Source organism: Anopheles marshallii, chromosome 2 (assembly GCF_943734725.1).
Source record: "Anopheles marshallii chromosome 2, idAnoMarsDA_429_01, whole genome shotgun sequence".
NCBI lineage: Eukaryota > Metazoa > Arthropoda > Insecta > Diptera > Culicidae > Anopheles > Anopheles marshallii.
Genome location: NC_071326.1, coordinates 53,480,469 through 53,496,044, shown reverse-complemented (window position 1 = coordinate 53,496,044; position 15,576 = coordinate 53,480,469). Strand labels below are relative to the sequence as shown.

The 15,576-nt window shown below is 38.2% G+C and overlaps 1 protein-coding gene across 1 annotated transcript in view; it reads left to right on the top strand.

Moving 5' to 3' along the window:
* LOC128710332 (homeotic protein ultrabithorax-like) overlaps positions 1-10,057 on the top strand; it is a 55,848-nt gene extending 45,791 nt beyond the window's left edge. Inside the window, exon 3 of the mRNA XM_053805383.1 lies at positions 9,765-10,057. Within this exon, the coding sequence (XP_053661358.1) occupies positions 9,765-10,057 (293 nt within the window). The remainder of the gene's footprint in view (positions 1-9,764) is intronic.
* The last annotated feature ends 5,519 nt before the right edge of the window (positions 10,058-15,576 follow it).

Sequence of the window (15,576 nt, the reverse complement as noted above, 5' to 3'; positions counted from 1 at the left end):
GAATGCGAATAGGCATGACAGATTCTAGTTATAATGCTATGCATTGTAAATTTCTTATAAATGTGAAACAACGGTCAAGAGTCCAATATTTAACAATTCAGAAGTCAAATAGGCCTTCCGTACGCTGTAAACAATTTTCGACATTGCCCTTGTAATCTGATTTGATTGGTTGCACATCGATTTAACAAGCTTTTACTCAATCACCATGACTCGCACTCTTTATTTTTGCCCTAAGCGACCGGTACAGACAATTAATCATTCTTGAACCGTTCGTGCTATATACACATCCTATGAGTACAACTTACTATTTTCTACCAACAACACAACACATGTGAACTAGCAACCACAAGAACGATCTGCCTGCCTGGAAGATCATCGACTAAGAAGTGTATCAAATTAAGATCTCGCCTTTAGATTACTATGATTATGATTACCAATGGCACGAGTGAACGAGTAGACGGTTATTGTTTATGGATTTCTGCATTGTAGCGCTTCTGAAGAAGGCATAATAGGGTGGTATAGATTCCGCTACCATCATCATGACCGTCATCGCCACCGTCATCATCTAAGATGTACAATCTTGACTCTGTGAAGTGTTGGATCAAGGCGAGCATATCCTCCTTCAGACAATTTATATTTGTTTTGGCCACAGGTTTTTCAAGATTTACGGCTTTGATTAAAAGCTGCATTATCGATCGATTCTGTTGCATTTACTGCTCGCTTCGACACAAGTTTTTGTTTCTCGCTACAGAAGAGTTCAGATGCTATGTTGGGAGCAGGTGGATGACGTGGAATAGAAAATGAAAAGAACTATTGATTATATCTACCATTATAAACACTTCATTACGATCAATGAAGGCTTCCTTCGCTATCGAACAGCGTGTTCTGGCGCTATCGTCAGTGATAGGGTGAGTGGTCTTCGTTCGTTGCGAACCGACATTCATAGATTCTCATCGGCTTTCGGCATAGTGTGATCATTCTCGGACGCTTTCGTCACGTATCGTTGCGTGCGTGGGGAAAGTGAAGCGGACCGATACGAAAAGGAGGAGATTGATTTAAATGAATTGCCACACACTAGGCTTACTGTGCTATTCACTGCAATTCGGCACTGCTCTCGATGACCACGCAATATCATGCCGCAAACAAGTTGTACGTATTTTCGCTTTTGCACTAACCGACCGGTATCGGAATCATGAAATATTGGGATTCCATTTTGATTTATGATGTTTGATGGTTTATTAATTGACCATAGGGTTATGTGAGTTATGTACTAGGATCAGACTGGTTCGCCATATACCAGCACCAATTGGAGAATCCATCGACTGTCTATGCATTTATTTGCCATTCCTGCACCAACATTGGCTTCGATCCCCTTTTCGGTGAAGGTGCATCGCTCCTGTGTAAGCTATGGTGCGAATAAACCATCAACAGCTCCTCAGTCACATCCTTGCTTTGCGTCTCGTCGTCTCGTCGTCGAAAATTTCATTATTTCTCCTTACTTTATTTATGAACTTTGCCCAGGATATTACGTAATGGACGCATATTTTATTGTATCGGATTAAATTAAACAATGTTCGATCGATAATGAATGGATTTCGATATACTGTTACACCATGGCAAGTAACATCGAAATCATCACTTCGCCGTTGTATTCAACCGTTCTGAACGCAATGCAGGAGCATGGTGCTGAACGACGGTCTATACAGCAACGCATCAATCTGTGTGAGAAGTTCGGAATTACGGTAACTATGAGAAGCACGTGGATGAATAGAAACCTGCCCTGCCTCTTTCCAATGTAGGTTGGCCTATCCTGAAGGCACAATTTTATGGTGCCAACTACTACAGACTAGCAAAATGGAAGCAAAGGCCAAGACTATGTTGACATTCCTTGTGCTCGTGGTCAATTAAGGGCTTCTGTGTTGTTCATTCGAACCTCCTTCCACATAGGCAAATGCAGTACAGAATTGTGGCCCCTTGTGGCTTCAGTGCTATTGTAATCATTGTTCTGGGACCACGCCAGAATTGAACATTGCTTGGAAAATATCGTTCGCGTCGTGCAGTATCTTTATCTTTGTATCTCGAAATCGTTAAATTGAACATGATGCAGTGTTTTTGCACGACTAAATTTTAATGCACATAACTGGGTATACTTCATAGGTGCTATTGTGTCGCCTTCTGATCGGTTTCTTGAGCTCAACTAATAGGCCTTTAAAAAGGAATATGTTGAATTAATCGAAATGTATTCCTATGTTGTTAGTGTAAAACATTCTTTGGTATCCCGCGCACAATTTAGACATAAATTGTGTAGTATGTTAACATTTGAAAGAGTTTTAAATTATGTTTGTTAATTAAATTTACGTCATTGTTTGACAATGTCAATCAATGAAGGAAAAAAAATTATTTATATTACTCTTATGTTTTCATCGTGCATTTCTACTCGAATGTACCGCTGACTTAGATAAAAATAATATTATATACGTATTTTTTCCCACGTTAACGTTTCTATTCGCGAACCGAAGCCAAACCCAATATTTATAACAAAATGGAACAAGGAATATTTTGGAAACAGCATAAGGAATATTTCATATTCAATCGTTGCTTATCATTTACCTACATAGTTCCAGTTATTGTTTCTAATTGAAATATAAGAACATTGTGTAACTAACAATACACTTTCTTCGACGCAGAGATGTGTTACGTTTTCTTTTTAACACACAAATATCAGATTCTGCAAATGGTGTAGTATCATATGTTCAGCAATCGGGGGTGTACACATTTTGTTGCAGATTTTGTTTCATAATCTTCACCCTTGTATCCTCTGTTGTAGCATGATTAACATCATTCACTCCCTTCTTCCATGCGTAGGTTTGTTGGCAATTTGAAACCAGTCTCATTTATGAAACATGGCCTCTCCAATCATCTTCGGTCATGTTCTACTGGAACATCTAAAGGAACCGGCCCAAAGCAAGCAAAGATTCATAAATCTTGTTTTAACAAGGGCCCCTGTAAATTATGCTATCCCTTTTCTTGTTCTGCATCGCTGTCCTAGAATGTTGAATGTGAGTACGCTGGCCAGCTGTGCTAGTGTGGACATAATGACTTGATCCTTTGATTGTAAGAAGAGTTACCAGTTTTGGGTTTTTTCGTGAATGTTTTGGGGCTGTGAAAAAAAACAAGGAGTACAGTTAAAACATTCTTTTTTGATGAAATGTTTCCAAAGTTGTGTAACTTTTCATACTATTTTCCTTTTAGCAAACTTTTTAACCCTGAAGTCATCATTCATATATCCGATTGGGAGATTCAATTATGTTTTATTGGCATGACGATTCGGCGGAACCCGTTCAGCTGATTTAGCAACTGATTGATACTCATGTGAATCACTGTGAACGAACGGTGTAAGGCATAGAAGACAAGAACACAAATACGATACTTCTAGAGAAAGATTCACCCTTGATTTCCCTTGGGATAAGATGAGCGACAAGCGTAGGAAAGAATTATGGGCGTGTTGTTTTCCCTTTAGCTGCTTCGTGGTAGATGAAAATTTCGAGCAACCGTTATGCCAGGTTTGTGCGATCGTCTAATTGTCGTGAGCCATTGTTATTGTCGTAATACTTTCTCCGTTTGGACATCTTGTGTATCTTATAAGGTTAATTAGAGCATGGACATTCCTTTATACATGCCTCTCGCTTTCCAATAAATGCATCAGTCCCCATTGAAATTCTCATTCGTTCGCGTATATCATAGCCAAAGTAAGCGACATGTTGAAGAAGTAGGGTGGTAATATTGCATTAAGATTGTCGCGCTACCCTAGCTATCTTTACCTAGGAGAAATTGGTCATAATTCACTGGGCATCCTGCCACGTGTTTTGCAATGGCTGTGTAAGATTTTGGAGTTGGAAGAAAACCTAAGGGAGAGGTAATCCAAGCATTTTCGTTCATTTATCAGAGCAAAAGAAGGAACAGTTTATTGACCTTGTACTTTTCTCTGCTAATGTAAACGCCAGCGAGCCTTTTCTTTCGAATAGAAGAGGCTGGAAGGAAAAGCGTCTGCGCAAATGTTCGTTTTTCGTTGTGGCTAGAGGGGCGACAAAAAGGCTCTAAAAGGTGTTTTTGGTTCGAAAGAAAAAAATGAAGTTCTCTTGCGGAGTAAGGAATAAATTTACAACCATCTTTTAAGTAATAAAGCTTGATAAATGTATGTACCATGGTTTCTTCATCTCTACTATTTCGTGGGAGGTGCTTACATCGATCTTTAGATTCTTTTACTGTGCACCTTCATGGCTGTGATCAGTCAGCGTATTAATCCAACGTATAATTTGTTCACTAAATCAATTTATAATTCATACAACTATGAACCCAAATCTTTTAATGCAAGTTTCGAACACAAAAACATCGCCAAAGGAAATTACATGTAAGAAGGTACGTTGCGTAACAATCTTGAATATAGTTATCATTATATGATAATGCAATGCTATTTTTTAAACGTGAAATACGTGCAACTATTTAACAGCACTAACACCGATTTTAAACATTTTACAGTACCTATTTTAGTATTTGTGTTATAAGTGCAGTTTATCAGAAGACTACATAACTTTAATCCGTTTTGTCAACAGAATGCTGGTGACTACTTAAATACGGTGAATTTATGTTAAAGTAAAGTTAAATGCCTATGGTAAGATTACCAATAGTGGTGCAATTATAGCATCATCCGCACGATTGAAACATGTTTAAGTTGTTTGGGAGGAGCAAATTTTGTTGCTTCAACAAAAAATGATAGATGACAGGGTTTTCTCTTAAACAAAAAAAAACCATCATTGAACATAGCAAATTTAACGAAAATAACGACTTTTTGTATATGTTCTATTGTATCTATAATGGTAGTATGGTGCTTATTGTGAGGGTATCGTGTACCAACAGTGGTGCTATTTTTTGTTCATTACATTTTCACTATTTTTTTTTTCTTCAGTTGAGATGATCCAGATTCGTTCTTCATCTTCCGTAGGACCTGTGTGCATTTTTTCTCTAACTCTTGAGATCAATGCGAACGGCCCAGTGGCATGATGGTAGTGGCGCCGATCTTCACATGAACGGACCGGACCAAAATCCCATCCAGAACAATCCTTCGTACGCAGGATTGACTATCCAGCTACCGGTGAAAGTCACAAAAAGCCAGATATGGCAGGCCTAGATCTCTTGAGGTTATGTTTGCCGATAAAGAAGAAGAAGGTGAATTTGTGCCTCAAATGGCCAAAAAACGGGAGACTGTTTCTTTCATTTCATTTTCATTCTTCATTCTTGATTGTAAATCTTCTCCCGTCCACTGATTTGTATAGTTCGTTCAGTCCTAGGATTCTCGCTTCATTTTGTTTGACAGGAGTTTTCTATGTTACTACGACCACTATGTAAACATGCCGGTTTTTAGGTTCTTATAGTGGTACTACGGTGCAACCCAATAAAAATAAGGAAATTTCTCTCAAAGACAGCATGCTTGCAAACAAAAACATTTTTTTAGCATATTCATGAAGACTTTGATGACTATGACTATGAAGAGCATGAATTTCATGATTTTCCTGTAAGTTACAGCCTGAAGAAAAAGATGACGTTCCTTACGAAATCTTAAAAAATTCTGCATAAAGTCGCAGCAAGTTGGAAAAAGTTGAATATTTAAGCCATTTTAAAACAGTATTGGGCCATTTGTGTTTTGAACTATTCGTAGAAGGCCACAAAGCATTTCGAATTACTAGAAATATCTTTTTAATTTTAGTTTTTTTGTGGGGATGGTATTTTATTCCACTATCATCACCATTGGTACTAGCACCACAATTAATACACTTACCTTACAGTTTAATACAACGAAAACCTTTCGACGCATTGGAACTGTCAGATGGCATATGGCATGAAGAATTTGTTTATTTTTACAATAAAGTTTGGAGTCTGATCGGGTGCTCAGAGTTTGATAATGATTTTTATTCATTTCTATTTCCAGTTTAAGTACAGTGGTCAAGCAAAAGTGGTCCGTATCTTAGTTAATAAAGGGCTACTGAGGCATGGAAGGAAAAACACGATTCATTTAACAACGTCACGAGGATAAGACATATGAGTTTTCAGCACACCATTGAGTTGGTTAGCCTGTGCCGTGCAATTTTCTAAAGCGTTGAAAGATACTGCATACAACAAAGAAAAAGGAGCAGTGTGTATAGACAAGTGCATTGGTTAGTGACGAAGACATCTTTGCAAAGAAGAAAGTTAACAAGCATTTGCAATACCATGTTTTCGTTGTATCTCCACTGCATACCCTGGCATCATACTGCTTCGCTACAAGGAAGGTTTTGTTGAACGACTTCGATTGGAAGTGCCGGTCGCTCGGATTAAACCACAGCGAATGCTTACTCCCGCTGGGATTTTGTTGTATTATTTTTCATCTGTTGAGGTATGGGGATTTTATCATGAAGAGGGATGTGTGACTGTTCAGTTTTCATGGTTTTATTTTTTCCCAGCGAATCTTTACGCCACACGTAGAGTCTACTTTGTTCTATCCTTTTCCATTGAATGTATTTCTGGTTTGTTTTTATGTAAGGGCGTTTCACGCTGGAACAGATCGTGCTATTTTACCGGTCAAGTCATCAGATACTGCAAGATCCAGATACTGTTATATTTCATTATTCTTCGCTATGTTGCTCGTAATCCGCGACGTCTCATATTCACCTTTGTTCCATTTGTAAGACGAAGTAAAGCAAGTTTATAAGCAGTAATGTATGCTAAAGCATATTTTTTACGATTTCAAAGTATAACGCCAAACATTAGGTATTGAAAACAGTAAAATGGCGTCAGCTATCATCACCAATCACTTTGATATACTTGCACAACAAATGTGCACTATAGCACATAGCGTTTTTGTGTAATTTTGAATGTCAGAATTCCCTATCCTCCCAACTAATCAGCTCTTTAATATGATCGTTAGCGTTAACCCTTGTCCGCCCTTATTTCGACGAAACTTAACATTGTCAAGATTACAAAGTCCGTATAAAATGATACGGCAAAGTTAGGTCCCTAATTAAGATAAAAATAATCTTCATTTGTTTCAAGGCCAATCATCGCTTGCTATGGCAAGAGTCAATAGCATTAGGGATATTTAATGAATAAACGATGGGTTTGAATAATTTCGTAGGTTCTAACTATGGTGAAAATACTATGAACGAAATTCGAAGATAGGTTTTTGAAGCAGAGACTTTCATCATTTCACCTTTGTATAATGAAAAGCCAATCTGTCTTCAAAAATCCATTTTGTAAATATAATTGCTTATTTTTCACCTATGCGTGTAGCTCTTTCTGGAATTTACATAAATGTTTCCATGTTTGAATTACATGCAAAACCGTATGAACATCATCATCGTGGTTACTCTGTCGAGACTCATGGTTTTATGTGTTTTTAATTTTGAATAAATAACTCCCAAATAGTGATTTATTGGAAAAAACTTTGAGTTTTTGCTTTTCGTTATCGCAAGCTGTACACTCATCTGAGTCTATCAGCATATGTGTATGAAGAGCTGTGTGTATTCGTATGCTGATTCTGCACACTAATTTATGAGCACAGTCACGATCGCGACCCTTGATTTTTCTCTGGGATATGTAATGGGAATTCTGGAGTGACTGTGGATTCGAATACTCCGTGCTCGCTTTCATCATCTTAGGAGGAGCTTCGCAAACCTTGAAAACAGAGGCTGCATGATGATGGCTGACGATTCCATTTTGTATTCTTTTTCTTCGGTCATATTCCACCCTGCAGTCTTTAAATACTTCTCTTCGCTTAGTCTTTTCCTACGCTGTTCGATGTTTTGCGTGCTTGCCGCTTTCTTGGATGCTGTTGAAATCGTTATGGAGTACAAGCAGGACTTATCTCTTTTCGTTTCGTTTTGCGTCCGTTCCAACTGGTTCGTTTCATCCGCTAAAACGGCGATGTCGTAGTACAATCGTTGCTTCCCTCTGTTGATCGTTGCTTGTTCCAAGATCTTTCTAAGTTGTGCGTTAACCTCGCAGAAGTGTGTGCGTGTGTGTGATCAGGTTCTGTTTCACTTTGTTTCAAGGGTATCAAGACAAAAAAAACCCATAGCTCAAATGGAAGCTTAAATTATCTCTCTATCTACTTTGGGTTCCTATGTCATGCTGTCAAAGCTGGAAGCCACCGGGTGGTGTTTTTTTGTTGGGCCAAACATTCCGAAATAGACTTGTCTAAGCGAAAAGCTAGTCTTGTTTCTTAATTATAATGTTAAAATCCCTTTCACATTCGGAAGATCGCCGAACACATTTCGGCTCTCGTACCGGAACGTTTTGATGTTCCAAGCAACGATTTTCAAAAGGAAATCAGATCTATCCACGCATTATACCGCTATCAAACCCTCAAGTATCTTCATAAAACTGTAAAAACATTTCTTCAGGCTCTGCCGGTTTTTTCTCACACAATCTCACGAAACAATTTAATTTGAGGTGCTGTTTTTGTTTTGCTTTCAGGCTTATTAAAAAGATACAGGTTATGGTTTCGCATCTGATATACTAGCGTCGGTGTTGATATGATCGAACGGTAACGATGATCGTTTATGTATCGCTGGAAGTGCAAGAACCCATGCAGTAAACGGAAAAATACACGAATGTGGACAAAAAGTGGTTGAAAAAACAATCACAAAAATTACAGTGCAATGCTGTGGCATGGCATAGCTGACAGGCTCTTCCATAGTTTTGGGTCGATTTCGTTGTGATCTGTCCAACCCAATAGCCGGCATTTTGTAGTAAATTCGCCTTTCACCCAAAGTTGATGTTTGGGGCTTAACATTTTCGCATGGCGTTGGCGATTCACTTTGTCTCGTTCGATACTGTGCTCATTTTTAGGTCAGTAATTACAGCTTCCCTGTGTGGCAATTTGACTTCATTACTACGTTTATGCCAGGCCAGGCCAGGTTGCTGTCTGCTTTGTGGAGCCACACTGAAGCCGACTGTAAGCTCTATTACGTTTTGCATTCATTATATTCTCCGCAAGGAATGAGTAAAAAATATTCCACATTGTCGAAAAATGTAGTATGCAACAACATCGGTCAGAAATACAATCGAGTATTCCAACAACACCAAAAGCTACCACATAGCTGCCACTGCAAAGGGATGATAAAAGCGAATCGTATGCTACCCGCGGTTACTGAACACTGGGTAGATCGTTCTAACAGTTCGTTGGCCCCACATTGTGTACGGCAGCAGAATCTCCGGGCAACTTCGAATGCTTGTACATGTCTGGCAGTGGCGGCATTCAAAGAACATTGTGAACAATTTTTTGTTCTTCTTATGTTGGTGCGAGCCTTCGTTTTCCGTGTCCTGCGTTGGTGAACACAAGTCACGAGAACTCGTGACGAATGAAACACATACCCTCACAACGTTCAACCGGGATGGATGACCAGAAACTGGTTATGCTGCTTTTATTTATCTTCGTGTATGTTTGCGTTATGTTTGCCCTCAACATAGAAACATATTACACAATAGCTATACTTGGCACATAATACGTTTCCGAGATCGAGCATTGCTAAGCAAACGAATGATAAAGGTATCACCAAACATACTTTGTTCAAGTTTTGGAACCTCGCAGCCTAAACAGATGTTATCAATATATATTTTAAAAAAATGATACAATAGACATTCGAACAAACAGTATAATTCTTTTGATTGCAGTCCGAGTTTTATATCCATTTTCAAATTGTACGTTTATGCTTTCTATTTTCGCCCAGGTGCAAATGGATTACGAAGAAGGGGACGCCAAACCTACACAAGATACCAAACGCTGGAACTGGAGAAGGAGTTCCACACCAACCACTACCTTACCCGTCGACGCCGGATTGAAATGGCACACGCTCTCTGTCTAACCGAGCGACAGATCAAAATTTGGTTTCAGAATCGCCGAATGAAGCTTAAGAAGGAAATACAAGCCATCAAGGAGTTAAACGAGCAAGAAAAACAAGCCCAGGCACAGAAAGCGGCCGCCGCGGCAGCTGCAGCGGCCGCGTTACATGAGCAAAACTAGGGGTTACACCAACAACACACCAATCACAGTAGTGCTAGTAATTATTTATACTAAAGGGAAGAAATTCCAGTTGAATCAGGAAACGCATTAAAACGGCAATTACAAATTGATTATCTGCTCTTCATGCCATCAAAGTTCGCAGGTAGGCTTAGCATATCCTTCTTTGTCGGTTGTGCAACCTCCGAGGCCCCAGCTTATCCTCTCATACAATCCGTACGCTAATTTGATCTTTCCTTCTTTGTTCTTTGTAAAATCTACTGCTAGTGTTCGTCAGCAACATCAGAGGTTTTTGAGAACTTGTGCTTTTGTTGTTCCACTTTAATGCTGAGCTTGCATTTGCTGGTTTACCGTCTTTACATTGGCGCATTCGTTCATCTTGTGTTAACACATTTCATAGAACGGCGATTGTGTTTAAAAATTGTGATCAAATAACTTAGTCAGTTTCAGAATTTTAGTTGTTTCATTTTTGATTGGCATCAACAGTGAATGGTGGTAGTGAAATGGTGAATCTAAAAACGAATGAAATTCATTAGAATCTTCTATGTGAAATAACACAGCATCTAAATAGGCAGATATATTCAAGAATACTTTTTTCAACCCCACTTCTTCAATCTTCAATCCTAGAACAAACATATAGGTTAATAACCATTCCTAATACCGAATCATGCTTCCGGAATGATGCGGCAATGATGCCGTCGAGAACGATTGGTGGCAAGTATGTCGCACTTTGTAATATAGGCGCATGGTAAAAGTAAACAAAAGCGAAGGGGATGAAGATTGAACTCTTTTTACAACGCATACGAGGAAACCGCAAGAACACAAATGCATAACAACTACCAGTGTACAAATTTGAATCGACTTAAGCAAAAGAAATGAATTAAAGAAGATGTAGTTCTCTCGACAAGTATAAGAAGATACATTTGGAAACAGATATACGTAACTAAAATGTGTATGAAGCAACGCAGAAGTACTAGGAATGAAATTTACTGCACATAATGTAATAGGTAGTAGCTTCTCCAAAAAATGTCAAAAAAGTTCATTAGCGCGAGGATCGCTACACATCGCTTCAATGAGTTGCAATGTACAAGTCGTACTCTTTCGTATTTCAGTCCGCACACACCAGTTCGAGATCAGAATGTAGCTTTCTGTTGTGATGTAAAAACATGCAATACTATAGATTTATCTCGGTCTACTTGGATTTGATAATATAGAACTTACGTAACTGATAATGTAGAATCCGTTCCATTGATTTTATTTTTAACATAGTGCGATTATTAGTATTTTACATGTACGAATATCGTACTTTCTAGAGTCCACGGTAAAGAGTATTTTCATGTTAGATAGTTGAGTTTGGTCTCCCAAGGAAAAAGTAATCCTTGGTAATCTGCGATAGGAACAACGTGTACGCGTAAAAAAAACCTACGTTCGTTCGCCAAGGGGAGACTTAGACAAATTTTGGAAATGATCTGTAATGTTGCTTCGTTATTTATTTTGATTATTATGTACTCTGTAGCTTCTGCCATTTTCCCAGTGCTCTTATGTTTTGTTGTCTTTAGTAGATCACTTTTGTTGATTTTATTTTTTAAATTTTGAGTATCGTTTTGTACATATAGAATACTTTGATAGCTTTAACTGTAAAAAAAACTTCTACTAAACTACAATACCCCTACTTCTTTCAATACATACCTTCGTTGTCCCGGAATATTGCAATGCATGTGTAGTTTGTTTTTAAAACCCAGCAATGATGTTAACTTTACAGCTTGCATTGGATGCCTATGTACTTATTTATTGCAAATTCAAAACAGCAGCATATGAATGAAACATCATACTTTCACATGTAGACATGGAACGTCGGAACATTTTGTTTATTTTCACTTCATAGCAACGAGTGACATTCGATCTCTTGCATTGCTCAACAACATTGACTGGGAAACGTTGTTTGGTATCATATCGTGGTAAAATGTAACACAACATGAAACGACTTTGAAACTTCAGTTTAACCCTAAACCTGTAGAGAATACCCGGAAACAAGTCCCCATTTGATATATTTTGCTGTTCTGCTGTTCTTTTGTGATGAACGGGAACGGGCTGCAAAACCAAACGAAGAATGTTCTGTCGAGAGAAAGAGAGAACCAAAACAAATATCTAGGACGGAAATACGTAACTGTAGATTTAATGAACACTTTCGAAAAGAAACATATAATTACAAAAAAGCAACAAACCCTAGTTTTGGTTAGTGATGTTGATTTCGCCCGAAAGCACGATAAGAGTTGAAGAAAAGTAACAAAAAAGTCAAGGTACGAAGCCACTCAAATCGTTTACTTCTTGGAGGACAGAACCCAAATGCTACTTTTACTACCCAGTGCAAAACAAAGTGGCAATTGTGAGAGAGTTTGTAACGCGCAACCTCTTTTGCAAAAAGCTACAAAACTACAAACAAAACATTAAATGTATACGTAACTAGCCCGTAAGAAGATCCTGTATTTAAATATGAATATTGAATATTGAACTAGTAAGCGATAAGCAGCGTAAACGCAATTGTGTTTAGAAGAAGGGAGCGTTTAAATGCAATGGAATAACACTGGCGTTAGGATTGCTAAAAGTAACAATGAAACAAGTTAATTGATGCAACTAAACTGGTTTAGTTGACTGCTTTTCCAATAAAGGTAAAAATCAACGAGTACAGCAAATTACACCACCCAAAGTAGAATACATGTGACCAGAGAACGTATGTTTTACTCACAACCACAGCTTCTACATGAAGTGAGAGGCAACTTCAACAAACACTTTGCCCAGAAGGCTAGATCAACAAAACTGAGAATGAGCAAAGAGACATAGTTTTGCTGGTAGGTTTAAGTAACTAAATTGGAGCAGCCCGAAGTGCTGCAGATGCTGCTCAGCAACTATTAGGAGCGCAGTTATAAGAAGCTCAAAACACTAAGTAAGCAAAGGAGGTGGTAAAATTGAGGATGAACCTTACAAGGAATGGCAAGGTTTTCTCTTGCTAGATCAAAGATGAAGGAATCAGAAAATATCTAAAACAAAAATAAATGTAAAGAAGACAAAAGTGGGTCATTTTAGTTGAAAACCGACCGTAAGCAATTACCAGATTTGTCAGAAAATAAATGAATCGAATACGACAGAAAATCATAGCATACCAGTGTTCAGTGTATGTGCGTGCGTGTGTGTGTGCGTGCGTGTGTGCGTGTGTGTATATCGGTATTGCAGTTATCTTCAGCACATTAATGTTGGAAACGTTTGTACAAATACCTGGTTCACGGCAAATTCAACACGGAACTAACCATTACAACGAACAGTGTCATGCCTGAAAACCAAACTCCTTCTGAAACGGCGCTACAAAGTCGCTTTGGTATTATGATTTTCCATTGGACGTCCCGTTTAGTATTGAGAATAAGCATATATCATCAAAACTGATTGTCTATTTTATATCCATCAAAATGTATAGCCTTTACAGGCTGCAGTATTCCAACTCATCTAATGCACTTGGAATTATGTTCGAAAGCAATATAAGTCTGGTGAAGTGAGAAATACATATAATGAATATTGGCGGTGGTATTTCTTGCAAATGAATGCCTTACGATCTAATGAAGTGCTTATGAAGTGTCACGCTTTGTAGGACCATATTTTCAACGGCTGGAAAAGGAGAAATATTGTTCTACATTCTGTCGAAGCTTTTGCTGCAAACCTGACACTCGCCGAACGGAGTGCTTATTGCTCGCCTTGGACAGCACATACTTTCAGGACGACATCCAACGAAATCGAGCAGCGATAATTAAGTGCCGGAATGTGATCCTAACGACAATAACTTACCACCCTTACCACATGTAAAACCGTAAAGAAACTGGAAATGATGAAGCGCATGCGTTCCCAACGGATATGCATATGGCGTCGGGTGATATAAATTTCGAATTTTCTGCCTCTTTCCAAAAATCGGGTGAACATCCCTTCATCCCTTTTTAACAGGACTCGCGAGCAGGTACCATAGTGCATGCGTTTCATAGTAGGGGGCATTGCTGTTGTTTCGTCTGGTTGTACATGTTTACTGTTAGATGACGCTACTGTGCGAACATTTGCTGAAAGCATACAGTATTGAACAAAACAAATGCAATTCCACTGCAGAGGTTTATTGGCAGCGAACAACGTAAGTGTTTTCGTTATTAGTTTAGTGTAATATACCATTGCAACTCACATATTTTGAGTTTGTTTCCGTGTGACTGTTGCAGCTTACACTGATGTTACATCAATAGTTTGATTGCGAGGTACGATTGTTCTTTACTTAATGTTTACTTCGTCTTATAGGTCAAGTTCGTTTGTGAATCGGAGCATAATAAGCAGCTATTTTGCTTTACATTTCATGAGCTTACGAATACGATAGTCTTCTTATACATACATGGAATATTGTTTCTAAAGTCTAAAGTCTAAAGTTTAAAGATCCTTTTTTGTCACACATGTCCTAATAATTATAATAATGATAATAATATATAACATTTTATATAATATGTAGCACCAACCAGGCCAATTGGTTTTGTTCATCATAGCTCCATTTATTGAAGTATTATATATTTGTTGTATCACTTGATGATAGAAACGTTAGATAAAAGTAGTTTTAGAACTTTAGAAACCCCATTCAGAAACATTCCGACATAAGATAGCACTGGAATTGTAAATTTCTTGTAACTTTTCGTTTACAGTACTTTTGCTAAGTACTGACGAACAAACGAGTTTTTCAATATGGCTACTTTCCAGGCGGCACTGCTACGATAATCGTCCAGATAATGGTAGTTTGAATGTGCACGTGTTTAGCTAAAGCCTTCAGACACTGAGCGAATTGATTGGTGTTCGTTAGACCAGAGGCACTTTTATTTTACGTTACACTTTTGTTTTTGTTTTTGCACTGCGGCATCCATAATGACGACGATGATGAACTGCAGTTTAATTTGAGTTGATCGCCTGGTTTGTTATTATCCTACAATCATCAACGGGGTCGTGAAACTGCAGTCCAAGACATTAGCAACTTGATTGTAGTGAGAAACGAAATTAATTTTAGCCGACACCATCACAATCAACGCTTGCAACATCCGCTCAAGTTTTTACTTTTCCTTGCTCATTCAATATGTTGACGCCGTTTTTGGTTTCCCAACCGTGCATTCTCGTGGCTCAGGGCCATGTTGCTGCACTTCACTGGCATCGTCATTCCTCATTAATTGAATCCGAACGATTCCAATTATCTCTCGATGAGCTACATGTATGTGTAAATTACTTTGATAGAGTGTATATGGCCCAAAGGGGGTCAGTGTACAGACTGAAGCGAAAGACTATATTTCTTATTCACTGGTTACAAAATACTTCAGAGTTTAGTTCATAGTAATAATAAAATTACGAATGATTGCTTATTGAACGGTTTACAAAATCTGAGAAATAAAGTAACTGAAGGCGGAACAGATCGAATTATATGGTTTCTCCTATTCATTAGCAAAGTTTCGGTCTACTATCGAGTT